The 14284-nt window shown below is 38.5% G+C and overlaps 3 protein-coding genes across 7 annotated transcripts in view; 2 read left to right on the forward strand and 1 right to left on the reverse strand.

Annotated features, from left to right (window-relative positions):
• The window catches only part of TOM1L1 (target of myb1 like 1 membrane trafficking protein), a 54050-nt gene extending 48950 nt beyond the window's left edge, over positions 1-5100 (forward strand). For 2 of the 3 annotated variants that reach the window (XM_059908305.1, XM_059908304.1), the window contains exons 14-16: positions 420-501; positions 3712-3776; positions 4365-5100. In XM_059908305.1, coding sequence (XP_059764288.1) covers positions 420-501; positions 3712-3775 — 146 coding nt within the window. In that variant the 3' untranslated portion in view covers position 3776; positions 4365-5100. Of the gene's footprint in view, positions 1-419; positions 502-3711; positions 3777-4364 lie in introns of those variants that run through there. The other variant, XR_009499688.1, reaches the window with a different exon arrangement.
• Positions 38-13666, reverse strand: LOC132355772 (cytochrome c oxidase assembly protein COX11, mitochondrial). The gene is made up of 4 exons (XM_059908306.1): positions 13237-13666; positions 9869-10024; positions 6670-6795; positions 38-5938 (listed from the first exon to the last, which is right to left on the reverse strand). The coding sequence occupies exons 1-4, from the start codon at positions 13585-13587 to the stop codon at positions 5756-5758; spliced, it is 816 nt and encodes a 271-aa protein (XP_059764289.1). The 5' UTR covers positions 13588-13666; the 3' UTR covers positions 38-5755.
• Positions 13232-14284, forward strand: part of STXBP4 (syntaxin binding protein 4) — a 192708-nt gene continuing 191655 nt past the window's right edge. For 2 of the 3 annotated variants that reach the window (XM_059908301.1, XM_059908302.1), the window contains exon 1: positions 13233-13743. The gene's annotated coding sequence lies outside the window, so the exon portion shown is untranslated. Of the gene's footprint in view, positions 13744-14284 lie in introns of all 3 variants that reach the window. The other variant, XM_059908303.1, reaches the window with a different exon arrangement.

The following is a 14284-nucleotide window of genomic DNA, read 5'->3' on the forward strand; positions in this document are numbered from 1 at the left end:
ATTATTTGCATCAAATAAGAAAACTTGTGAGAATGTATGAATTTGCTAGAGATTTATTGGTAACTGAAAATAGATATACAGAGAGGAAAAATTAGAGTTCATTTGCATTTTTAAGCTACATGAGATAAATTCAGGGCAGATACCATTATGACTGACATTAGGAGATTGTAAAAATGCTTGTGTTGCACTGAATATTGTATTTTGAGTGCTGAGGTAAATGAACCTGTAATCGAAGTTTGGAAATCTTTTTGTTATATATAGATTTGTTGTACTTGGGGGTAGCATTGTAACACCAGTGTGCTTGTTTCTGGTTGTCAGTGTTTGTTAGGATCTTCTGTCGGAAGTCTAAGTCATAAAGAGAATATTAATTGTGTGTATCTCCTCGAAAAGCATAATGTGTTTCTTTTTGTTGCTTACAGCGATGACAAAGAATGATTTCCAGCCACCCAATTACCACGAGGTAATGGAGTTTGATCCCTTAGCTCCTGCTGTCACCACAGAGTAAGTCATTTACAAAATGATTATCTTTTTTGTCTTGGTTCCCTTTGGTAGCAGAGCTAACAGGACTTGGTCACACATTTAACTTTGTTTAGGTCTTGGCAGAAATCAATGACCTTATTTAAAAATGACTTATGAGGTTTTCTTGGAGGTTGTTGCTCTTAATGGTCTTGTTATTCTCAGCCTTGTGACTAAAAAATAAAAATGCTGGGGTTGCACATTAAGAAATAACCAGAACCATCATGTGCATTAGTATATTCCTTGTAGATGCCTTGGAGGAAAGTCAGGTTCTCTCCAGCTTGAGAAGGGCACTATTCACTGATTGGTGACATAAGTACCACATGGATGGGATATTTTAGTTGTTCTTTGACTAATGCCAAAAAAGACTTAATATAAGAACTTGTTTTTAATCTTTACTACCTATGACAACAGTGTGCTTAAAATGGATTATTAGTGTAAAAATTACTTTTTAACTTGGAATCCTTAAAGCAGCATTATTTTGTGATTTCATATTGGTCAGTTTATAAAAATATTTATGGAATGGTAGGCTCATTAGAGCTTTAATATACTTTGACTAAAGGTTACCCCCAAAATTGTTTAAAATGATTAAAGCAGGTTTATGGAAATCACTGTTTAGAAACTAGCAGCCTGCAGGCTGTATCTTGCCTGCAGCTGTGTTTTGTTTGACCTGTGTGAATTTTAAATATGCATTTAAACACTAACTGCCAACAGTTAAAAAGTGGGATATTTCCAAAAATATCTGGACCTCTGGATTCTTTTCGATACGACAGCATTTTTATGTGTTAGCAATAGCCTGGGGCTGCGTAGTAGCTGCCTCTTTAAGATGAGACAGCTTCTGCAGACCACCAGGCCCCACCTGGCCCACTGCATACCTTCATCTGACCTGCCTGACATGTGTAGGCATTTGAGGTTTTGACCCTGGTTTAAACCCTCAATGTAGTGATCTATTTTGGAATGATTTATGAATGAATCTTAATAGGCTTAGGAATTCATTAAATATTTTTTCCTAACAAGATTGTAAAACTTTCCTAGGTCATTCTGCTTGATAAAGTATCACTGAATATATTAGTGGTTTAAGGAATTAGAAACTGGTTAAACTAGGTATCCGGTCTGGAAACCGGATGTTTTTATCAGTTTCTCCAGGCAAACAGGAAGCGGAAAAGTATATTATTATATTTTAGTTAACTATGAGATTGTTGTAAGTAGATGTGGTGGTGCAATAGATATTAAAGGTAAGAGAGATAGTAAGAAGCTGGAAAGGCAAAGCTTTGGAATTCCCTACCACTACAGTTCTTACTTTCTGGAGGGTAGGGTGTCTCAGTTTCTTTGAACATTCCATGAAATCCAGGGAACTTCTCCCTAAGGAAAAGCACAAAATCTTGCAGAAAAGTTCTGGGATTTTCACATCACTGGTTGTCCATGAACCCCAGGTTAAGAATTTCTACTCCAGCAGAACATAGAGTATAGTACTTATGAATATACATATACATACACATGATTCATTCATTTGGCAAACGACTGAACACTGTCTATGTGCAAGGGAAATTGATTGCTGCCTAATTTATCATGTTAAAACTCAAGGAGGGTAAATCTAGTATGGATGCAGAAATTAAATCAGCAGGCAAACATGTATTTACAGTTTGTGTTAATGGCATGAAAGACATCGACTTGACAGTGTATAACAGAAAGAACTGATTTAAATGAGGGTAGAGAAAGCCTGAGAAGTGACGTTAAGGTTAAGACCTGCAGTTTTTAGTGTGACAAGTTTGGGAATCAGTGTTGCAGGCCCAGGTAACAACTTATACAAAGACCCTGCGGGGAGAGAGTTTGGGCACATTCAAGAAAATGGAAAAGCCAAGAGCAAAGAGAGCAACGGGGAACAACCTATTACCAGATGTGGAAATTGCAGTTTGGAAACAAAAAGGAGGGAGTACACGACTGTGGTAAACATTGCTGAAGACAAACACTTGATAATGGACTAAGTAACAGGAAATCATTGGTGATTTTAGTAGAAGCATTTTGGTAAACTGATGGGGACAGAACCAAATTTCAGTGCATTAAAAAGTAAGAGATGAAGTAGACAATAAGTGCACAGGTAACTTACATAGAAACTTAAACATGAAGGGATTGTGGAAAGTGGCCTGGGAGCTAGAGGATTACTGAGGTGATTAAGTAGACATGGGATAAAGGACTGTATTATTTTATAAAATGGGAGATGCTGGAACATCTGTGAATCCTAAGGGGTAGGATTTAGTGGAGAATGAGAGGCTGAAGATTTAGGAAGGGAGATACCTAAATGGGTGAGGTGTTTGAGAAGCTAGGGGTAGACAGATAGGATCATAGAAGTAGATGATGGTGCAGATGAAAACAGACTTGAAGATTTGGTGTTGGAAGCATGAGGAGGTTTCCATATCAAGACATTTAATTTACTAAAATGTGAGGTTTCTGACTGAGAGGAGGGGCATCAGAGATTTGAATAGAGTGAAGGAGGTTGAAATACTTTTGTGGAAAACGAGAGACAAAACTTATTAGGAAAACATTAACATTTCTGGACCATGCTGGGGCTACTTGAGGTTAGGGATCATGCCTTCAACGTGCTGTGATTTTTATGAGATTTTTTTTCCTTAGCCATGTGTTGTTATACTGTATATATTAATGTCATATTTCTAGGTATAGATATGTTCTATCTACAGACATATATAAGACAAATATAAAGAATTGAACAAAGGCTGTCATAGAAAAATGACTATATACAAAGCACAAAGATGACAGTTATATGCTAAAGGTAGCTCAGGAATTTGGACTGTAATAACATACGTTAAATAAGCTAGAATATTAATTTTTAATGTTTTTTATAAAGCCAGGGAAAGCTGAACAATTTTTGCTTTTTTTTTTAAAAGCAGGAAGCAAACTGTCCAAATTTTGAGCCATATTTCTCATTAAATTACAAGGAAAATGGTTACATAAGATACATATTTATAAGATGTATGGGAATAGCAGCATTAGGATCTAAGAAAGTTATAATGTAAGCTTCAGGACAGAGACCTTTGTTTTTATTTACTGATATAGCCTGATTTCCTGAACACCTAAAATAGCACCAGATTTTTAGTTAAGTTGTTGGCAGTTAAGAGCCAAAATAGTACATTGAAATTGATATATAACCCTTTTGCCATTATGGCTTGTTTGTTTCAGAGCTATTTATGAAGACATTGATGTTCACCACCATAAAGGAGCTCAAAGTCACACTGACTGTTGAGGTAAAGGCTTCAACTTACACAATTTACATTCCACATGATTTCAGTGTAACTGTCACTTTCTGCATTTATTATTTACATTTTGTAAGGGCCATCACAGTCTGACACTCTGATAAGTGAGATATTATTACACAAGTTCCTCTGAGTCACTCAAATTGTAATGAACTATTGTTCACTAATGAAATACATTTTGTGACCATGTTAGCTAAAAATTATAAATCTTGGGAATGCAGAAGTAGGTTTATGGTGTAGAAATGTTAATGCTAACAAAAACAGATGATAAAAACTTCTTAGCACTAGAATCAGATGTGTCTTTTATGTGCAGTTAATACCTGTTAGCTGGGACTGGTAGAAGCCATTCATTGTTAGTCTAGATTGGTCTGGATTCTATTGCTTTACTAATCATTCCATTTATTTACTAATAAATGCACACGGCCACCAGTAACCTATTAACCTTATTTATTCCCTCCACACCCTCCCCCGTGGAAGTAGTACATTCCCACCTTTCCTCTACTAGACTGTGGCTCTCTAGTTACAAGGAATGGGGAAAGAGGAAAAGATGGAGATGGTTGACTCTTCTTTTTATTCCAGGTGGAAGTGGATGACCAGCTCACTAGCAATATTATGGGTGCCAATTCTCCTAAAGGTAGACCCTGTCCAGTTTTGAGACCCAGAAGTTAAGACCTTCCAGAACATCAGAGCCACAGTGGAACATTTCTCCTCTGCAGTAATGAAGTTTAAACAGAAGAGTAACAGTTCCAGAGTAACATTTATGGTTCCTGACAGCAGCTCAAGCTTTATCTCAAAAGAACTTGGTTGTAACATATATTCACTTAAAACTTCAGCAGAAGAAAAATTCATGGTACTGAGGCCAACCAGATTAAGTGTAGCACCTTATGTTTCAGACCTTCCTACATTTAGAAATCATCACAAGAGCTGGGATAAGAGTAGATGAAGACTGTTTCATTACAAAATAATTGTTAACAGATGAAAGCATGAAATGTGAAAAACTATTATTATTCAGGAAGAATACTGAGTGCCTTCATTTAACTAAAGTTGAATGTAAAAGTCAATTTGCACTTCTTCATAAATAATACTCTTGTTTAGGATTATGAATTGTAAAAGCATTGATGATTGTAGTTTAATATTTCAGGTGCCCTCAAGAGGTTACTGGATTCTACACTGTTTGCCTTTAAATATAATTCTTTATAATACTAAATGCTCCTTTTTTTTTCTTTTTGGAAAAAAGACTACTGGAAAACATTCAGAATAAATTGTACTTTGGTTTGTCATAAATTACAATGACAAATAAATTACTATTAAAACAGTTTAATACATCTTTTTTCAGAAGAACTCTGCTGTCAGTAAATCTTCACAATCCCACTTAACATTTTAAAATTTGGAGACTTGGAACTATCACAAGAAATGCTAGAAACCTAACTAGATATACTTATGCATTTTATTTAAATTTCATGGTACTGAAATTTCAAAGTACTTATTTAGTACTCTGAATGTAAAATAGCCCTAGATCTTAAAGGAAAAATACAGTCAAATTTGAAATCAGAATGTAATCTTTAGGCAAGCTGTTAGGGCTTAGTGATTCCTCTTCCATTTTGAGCTTTTAAAATAGTGACTGTTCGTAATGAAAGTAGTAAACAACTATTCTAGAAATAATAATAAAACTTCATTGCTACAAGTATGAAGTGCTCATAATTTGAAAGGCGACCAGTGAATTAAGCTGAACCGTCAAGTCCATGCCAACATATTTAAGAAACAAAGCAGTTTCTTCTAATACTACTTAAACTCTAAGTATGGTTTTGAACAGTTACACATTGTAAGTTGGGTAAATTAGTTGGGAAAAAAGAACCATAAGTATGTAAAATTTAAAATAGAAGGCTTCACATTATTGTAAATATTTCTCCTCTGAGAAGATACATGATTTTTCAAAAATCACAAATTTGAAGCAGGACTTAGTTCTGACTTCAATTATAGCCTGGGACCGGCAACTTATGCCCCTCCTTTGCTTCAAAAAAAGTATAAGAAAGAGTGATGAGATCAACATTCACCATCCTTGGATCTTCAGCAAATTCAGGATCAATGTAGAAAAATACCGGCATATCTACTTCCTCTTGTGGATTAAGCCTTTGTTCTTCAAAACAGAAGCACTAGAAGTTATAGAAAGGTATTCATTAATTAATATTTCTATTCTATTACCTATAATAGAAACTAATGCATTTATTGGCTTTAATAAGCATACTGTTAATTATAATCTTTAAATTCTGTGATAGAATAACAGCATCTTTTATCTCAGATTGAGTTTTGCTTTAAGGATTAAGAATCAGCAAATTGGGCTTCCCTGGTGGCGCAGTGGTTGAGAATCCGCCTGCCAATGCAGGGGACACGGGTTCAAGCCCTGGTCTGGGAAGATCCCACATGCCACGGAGCGGCTGGGCCTGTAAGCCACAACTACTGAGGCTGCGCATCTGGAGCCTGTGCTCCGCAACAAGAGGGGCCGCGATAGTGAGAGGCCCGCGCACCGCGATGAAGAGTGACCCCCCCCACTTGCCGCAACTAGAGAAAGCCCTCGCACAGAAACGAAGACCCAACACAGCCAAAAATAAATAAATTAATAAATAAAAATTAAAATGGAGATTTCTTTAAAAAAAAAAAAAAAAAAGAATCAGCAAATTCTTCTAATCTTAAAAAAGCAGGTACCTATATGGTTTGACTCTCAACCTCTGCATAGCTATTATAAGCAATGAAACAAACAGTTTGAAGTTTAGAAGAAATGAACTTTAAAAAATTAGTACCTACTAAAAAAACACTGAAATAGATTTAGTATCAAACAATTTCATGTACCTTTATCACATTCTGTAATGTTTGCATTCAGTTATACCTGTATTTTATTGAAGTACTGTCCAGCTTCAAATGGTACAACATTGTATGTAGAAATTCCAATTACTGGTTTGTCAGTAGGATTCTTAGCTTTATAAAATGCCAGTGCAGTCTCCCCTGGCACTACCTGTTTTAAGGAAAATATACATTATCCTTAAATCTCACATGGCTCTTTCTTTCCCTCCTAAATTAGTCATTATTTTCATTTCAGACTATAATACCTCATTTAAACTAACGTTAAGGGTCAGCAAAATAAATTGTGAATACTACGCAAGAACATTTGATTTTCAAATGTTACTTGCATATGTCAGTGGAGAACCAATGTTCTCTTATGCATACTTAGTTATGGATTGCCCTCTTGTATGTCTGAAGTCTTCAAGCAATAATCTGCAGATGAAGTTATTTAAAATGTGTCCAACAAAGGAGGCAAGAAAATACAATGGAGAAAAGACAGCCTCTTCAATAAGTGGTGCTGGGAAAACTGGACAGCTACATGTAAAAGAATGAAATTAGAACACTATCTAACACCATACACAAAAATAAACTCAAAATGGATTAAAGACCTAAATGTAAGGCCAGACACTAAAACTCTTAGAGGAAAACATAGGCAGAACATTCTATGACATAAATCACAGCAAGATCCTTTTTGATCCACCTCCTAGAGAAATGGAAATAAAAACAAAAATAAATGGGACGTAATGAAACTTAAAAGCTTTTGCACAGCAAAGGAAAACGTAAGATGAAAAGACAACCCTCAGAATGGGAGAAAATATTTGCAAACGAAGCAACTGACAAAGGATTAAGCTCCAAAATATACAAGCAGCTCATGCAGCTCAATATCAAAAAAACGAACAACTCAATCCAAAAATGGGTGGAAGATCTAAATAGACATTTCTCCAAAGAAGACATACAGATTGCCAACAAACACATGAAAGAATGCTCAACATCACTAATCATTAGAGAAATGCAAATCAAAACCACAATGAGGTATCACATCACACTGGTCAGAATGGCCATCATCAAAAAATCTAGAAACAATAAATGCTGGAGAGGGTGTGGAGAAAAGGAAACCCTCCTGCACTGTTGGTGGGAATGTAAATTGATATAGCCACTATAGAGAACAGTATGGAGGTTCCTTAAAAAACTAAAAATAGAACTACCATATTGACCCAGCAATCCCACTACTGGGCATATACCCTGAGAAAACCATAATTCAATAAGAGTCATGTACCACAATGTTCACTGCAACACTATTTACAATAGCCAGGACATGGAAGCAACCTAAGTGTCCATCAACAGATGAATCGATAAAGAAGATGTGGCACATATATACAATGGAATATTGCTCTGCCATAAAAAGAAACAAAATTGAGTTATTTGTGGTGTGGATGGACCTAGAGTCTGTCATACAGAGTGAAGTAAGTCAGAAAGAGAAAAACAAATACCGTATGCTAACACATATATATAGAATCTAAAAAAAAAAAAGGTTCTGAAGAACCTAGGGGCAGGACAGGAATAAAGACGCAGACATAGAGAATGGACTTAGGGACACGGGGAGGGGGAAGGGTAAGCTGGGACGAAGTGAGAGAGCAGCACTGACATATATACACTACCAAATGTAAAATAGATAGCTAGTGGGAAGCAGCCACATAGCACAGGGAGATCAGCTCCACGCTTTGTGATGACCTAGAGGGGTGGGATAGGGAGGGTTGGAGGGAGGCTCAAAAGGGAAGGGATATATATATATATATACATATAGCTGATTCACTTTGTTGTACAGCAGAAACTAACCCAACATTGTAAAGCAATTATACTTCAATAAAGATGTAAGAAAAGCCAAGCCTAACTTCTTAACACTTATCCCTGAATATTATATAATTGACTAAAGATTCTTTTTAAAAAAAGTTACCAACCTTAAACTTAGTTTACAACGAGAGTAAACGTAAACCAGAGTAAAACTAACAGAATAGAACTTTTATTTAACCAAAAAGCACTAATACTTTTTTTTTGAGAGAAAATAATGAATAAAATAAATTGCAAGGCTTTAAAGAAGTCAACGTAAAATGAGACATAAAAAAAAAAAAAGAAGTCAACGTCCAAAGGATGCTCTGTTGCATGTACCAATTTAGCAACTAATACCACTGAATACTACTGTGTGATTGCAACTAATATTCAGAACCATAATCTAGGGCTTCCCTGGTGGCGCAGTGGTTAAGAATCCGCCTGCCCATGCAGGGGACATGGGTTCAAGCCCTGGTTCAGGAAGATCCCACATGCTGCAGAGCAACTAAGCCAGCGTGCCACAACTACTGAAGCCTGCGCATCTAGAGTCCATGCTCCGCAACGAGAGAAGCCACCACAATAAGAAGCCCACGCACCACCATGAAGAGTAGCCGCCACTCGCCACAACTAGAGAAAGCCTGCGTGCAGCAACGAAGACCCAATGCAGCCAAAAATAAATAAATTAATTAAAAAACAAAAACAAAAACAGAAAGAACCATAATCTATAACACCCTCAAATCACCGAAGAGATTCAATGAAGCTTACTAACCTGGGGAAGCACTAATATTAATAGGGTTTTCCAATAAGAGTTACAATTAAGCTTTTCTGGCTATTCAGTTCATGAGATAATTTCAGTTAAATCCTCTAATCACAATTATAGGAAACTTTTAAGGTGTATAATCTTTCTGATATAGAACATGACTATTTAGCATGATTACTTCAAAGATCCTTAAATTTTTCTTTAAGGGACAGGGATACTTCTGATGTAAATCAGTAAACTACTTTCCATTGTAACCAATGATTTTCAGCATTTTGCTTGTATCATCTATACCTGAGTTAAAGTCAACTATAAAGCATGACAGCTGCTCCTACTCTCAAGATTAGTGACCAGAGAACTTCTTAGTGAATTCTTAATATGATTCTAATAACAACATGATATTTTCCATAGTTCCAAACTGACTTTTATTATAATGCCATGTAACTTAAAAGTTAAAAGTATATCCTGTTACATTAGGTCAGAATATAGGGCACTGTCAAAAAGTAGTCTGAAGGAATAAAAGGATTACAGTAATGGAATCTGTCAGTTTTTGAAATTAAGTTTAGATGAATGTTTCCTAAATTGTGAAACAGTAAGCGATGAAAGAAAGAATTTTTACATTGAAAAAAGCAATCTTTTAAAAACTGCTTTAATCACTTACATATATTTCTGTTTGCTGAGGTCTAAAGTTCCACTGGAGACTTGCATGCACATCTGCATTAAAGGTGACTTTAATGATGCGATCCTTAACAGGTACCATGTTTTCAATCTGGTCTGATGCATGACCTGCTACAGCCGATCCTCCAAGTCCAGTAGTCTAGGAAAAGACAACAAGGTACAATATAATATGCTAAACAATAATACAGTAGTTTTAGGTGCTGATGACCTATTTATTGGATGAAACAAAATTTTAAAAACTATTTAACTTTAATAATCCAGTAGCAGCAAAGTTTATATACTATCACTGGCCGTTTCCTATGAATGTGCCAATGGTTTGACCACTTTTTGGGTGTCAAGGGCCTATATTGGTTAAAGTCATATTATTCAGTAATCACTTGGTTATATGGCATGGTCAAAAATGAATCATTTGAAAGAGAGCGGACTCTCCACTGATATAGAGCTCAGAATTTTTAGCTGAACTTTTCATTAAACATATATCCCCTTATTGTTAATATTTCATATCAACTATTATTAGAAATAAAATTTACCCACAACACTGTCATTTCAATAAACTGTTTAAATAATTCCATTTTTCCACATTCCTGTCTGGTCCTTTTTCATACCATAACTTTTAGAGCACAGATTAGTTTGTAGCTTCACTTCTGTAGTCTGCTTTTCTCAAGCATCATAAGTATTTTTCCATGTTGGTAAATATTTTTGTAAATTTTTTTCTGTATTTTTTTGTATAGTACATCTTTTATATATATATATTACCAGTTCATCAGAGAACCTGATCTCTTTGGCCACTGAATCAACTAATCATGAGGCATCAGGATAATCTGTGATACTTCTTGTCTATCTTCATTGCCATTATTTCCTTATCAGAGATGCTTAAAAAAAATCATTCTTCTGATGCTTGAGGTTGCCAGAATTCTGGTCTCCAGATAATTAATCTGTTACTATACTAGGAAAAAAATACCAAATTTGAGGCTAGTGAAGACTCCCAGCAAAATATAGTATTACCATCTTAGCTTGTTACACAAGTCAACCAGCTTCACTCAGCTGCCATGCAATATGAAGTTACATTATAACCCTACAAGATACATCAGAGGGCAAGCCTTTATTTACTCTTGCTTAATAGACAAGTATATACTTCTGCTCAAGAGGGCTAAGTTTTAAGATGTTTTCCTGAAGAACCTGAGTCACTTAAATAAAGATTCCTGAATGTTTTCTTTCTGACAGGCAGTCTTTGAATACAGATTCTTCAAATTAGTAAATGTGATGCTTTGAGAAATTAAACAATAGAAAAAGGCACTGAAAAAAAAATGTCCTGCGCTCCAGTTTAGTTCTGTCACTAGCTCTAAAAACTAACTAAATCTTACTTTCTTTGGGCTACACTTTCCATACTCATAAAATGAGCTCAGTGTATGAAGTGGTTTATATGATCCCTAATTTTTTGGCTCTAAAGTTCCGTGATTCCAAAAATAAAAGAGATGCTCTTTGGAAACGTCACTACTAAACATCCAACTATGATTTAAGTTTAGGATTACAAATTACAATTGTTTTTACTTTCCTGCCCTGCACTTTCACCCAGGTGCATAAAATATTGTCATTCACTTCAGTTTGGAGCAGGGTTTCTCAATCTTGGAACTAATGACATTTAGGAGAGGATAATTCTTTGTTTTTCGTTTTTTTGGTGGTGGTGGGGGAATGGATCTGCCCTCTGCAGTGTTGGATGTTTAGCAGCATCCCTTAGCCTCTACCCACTAGATACCAGTAGCACCCTCCCCCCTTCACTTCCCAGGTTGTGACAACCTAAAATGTCTTCAGACATTGTTAAATATTGCCTGAAGAATAAAATCAACCACCCACCTTCCCCTGCCTACTCACCGGTGGTTTGGGGTGATCTACACTTGCTGTTTTAGATTCAGGTCTGCTTACGACTTAATCAACTGGTAGCTCTGGGATTCATGCTTGGTCCAGGCTGGCCTCTGATGAAAATTAATTCACATTCTACACTCATCCTCCAGAAATCAAGCTACAGCACTTTCCTACATAGATGCTGATACTAAGAGACTGAAAAGTCCTTCAGATTTCTGCTGTTTCAGTCATTATCGAAAATAAAGGCAAAAGTTAATCTTCATAAGGACAGGAGAAGTAAGCCAGGCATTAACAATAGAGGCAGGAAAGAGCAGTTAACCAGTGATTCCCAAACTCTTCTGAGCATTGGAATCTTTAAAAAATTAGTCCTTCCTGACTCCCACTCCCAGACCTTCTGATTTAATTGGTTAGGGATGTGACCTGGGTGTCAGGATTTTGAAACGCTCTCCAGGTGATTCCAATGTACAACAAAGTTTGGGAACCACTATCACTCACTCACTGAATGAACCCAATGTATAGCTCTCATTTATGGAATGTTTTTAAAACATAAATTCCTGACCCCTACCCACGTCTCCTAATCAGGATCTCTGGGGTACAGGAGCCCTGACATGTTTGTTTAGGAAGCCCCATGGGTGATCCTAATGCCCAGACAAAGCAGCAAACTACTGCTTAAGAACTTAGGAGAATACATATGAAATAGGTGAACTCTGCCTTTGCCCGTGGTTCTCAGACATTAGCCTGCATCAAAATCTGCTAGGGAACTTACTGAATACAGACTGCTGGGCCCTGCCCCCAGAGTTTCTGATTCAACAGTTCTGGAGTCGGACCCAACAATCTGCGCTCAAGTTCCCCTCCCAGGTAATGACGCTGCTGCTAGTCCTGGGGTCTGCACTTTGAGAACCACTGCACTAGAGTTTCTGATCTAAAAGGGAGCCCTGGGTAAGGACATTACAGTTACATATTAACAAGGGGGGAAAGCCTCCAAGTCCTAATTCATGCTAGTTTGTATGCATAAAAAGCTACTCCCAGTTTAACTACAAGTAGCAAGCACACTCCCATTTCCAGGGTTAACCTTTGCACAGAAACCATGGTTTCTGTGGTTCACAGAATTAATGTTATGAACATAAATTACATTTTAAAAGTGGGCCCGTGTGTGAACAGCAGGAGGGTAAGGCAGATCGCTGGATACCGTAGTACAGGTTGCAGACCTTTCCGATGGTGTAGCTGAGATCGGGGAATTTCACTAGGCAGTGGAGTATAGGCACAATCACTTTAAGAACTCGGGTTCTACCGGCAGCCTTGTCACTTTCTTGGTGACCTTGGGCAAGTAAGTCACTTTCTAAGGCCTGTTTCCTTAGAAAGTGATTTTCTTTGGTAGATAATCTCGGACATCCCTCCAATACGGCACCGTGGAGCATCGCTGTCTAGGGAACTGCCCGCACCCCCGCCCCTCCAGACGGGCCGCCCAACGGGCAGCGCCGGCCCTACCTGGCAGTAGAGCCGGTAAAGGGGCACGGCGGCGTAGGACGCCCCCAGCATGCCCACGGCCGCCGCGGCCACATACGTGAGGACGGTCTTGTTCCGCCGCCGCCAATCCTCCTCCTGTGCGCGCGTGAAGGGGTTCGTGCTCTTCGGCCGCCGCGGCGGCTGCACCGCCAAGCTCGGGCGCCTCCATGTCCCGAGCCGTCTCAGCTCCCTCTCAGCATACCCTGTCCCGCTCCTCCCAGACCTGAGACAAGACTCTAACCTCTCCGCAGCCCTGGTCGGGTTCCCAGGGTGGTTCCAGGGCCACCCGCAGAAAGCCACACGCCTCCATCCCGTACGCCAGAGCCCTCCCATGGCACGGAAAGAACGCCCGCCTGTCAGAGGCCAGAGGCCAGATCTCGCGAGGCCTGCTCTGTCTCGCGATCTCTGGGTTGAGCCAGCCGCTGCCTTGGCTACGGGGCTCCTCAGGTGGCGGCGTTTGTAGTGGGGCTACGGAGGCCGGGTTGCCGGGTAAGTTCGCGTTTTGCTTCTTGACTGTTCCTCCCACTTTGCTTCCCTCCAGTACCTATTTAAGTTACTTTTAGGAAAACGACTTGCGTTCTTCCGCGTGCTAGCCATCATCACGTGGGTTTGTGTCCCCGATCTTCCTAACCTCCAGCAGCCTTTGTCTAGACCCGGCGGACCCCAGCGGCCGCTGTCCCGCGCGGTCCTTTGACTGGGGTACTGTGGCCGCCGATCCGCTATTACTGCCCTGAGCTCCGGCTCGACGATCACCTCTCCCAGGAAGTCTTCCTGTTTTAACCACAGCCCACTCGAACACTTGAACATCTGCATTTTCCCAGCCCCTGGGAATCGGCTTCTACTGCTCTGATGTCCTTTAACCATTTGCCCAGTGAAAATTAACCAGTTCTGGGGCGGGAGAGACGTTGTCCGACTGGTTTTTTGAGAGGATAGTGACCAGGATATGAGGATCATTTAAGGAAGGATTGAAGGAAATGGGGATGTTCATCTTGGAAAAGAAACGCATGGGGGAATGTAATAGCTTTCTTCA

Source organism: Balaenoptera ricei, chromosome 20 (genome assembly GCF_028023285.1).
Source record: "Balaenoptera ricei isolate mBalRic1 chromosome 20, mBalRic1.hap2, whole genome shotgun sequence".
NCBI lineage: Eukaryota > Metazoa > Chordata > Mammalia > Artiodactyla > Balaenopteridae > Balaenoptera > Balaenoptera ricei.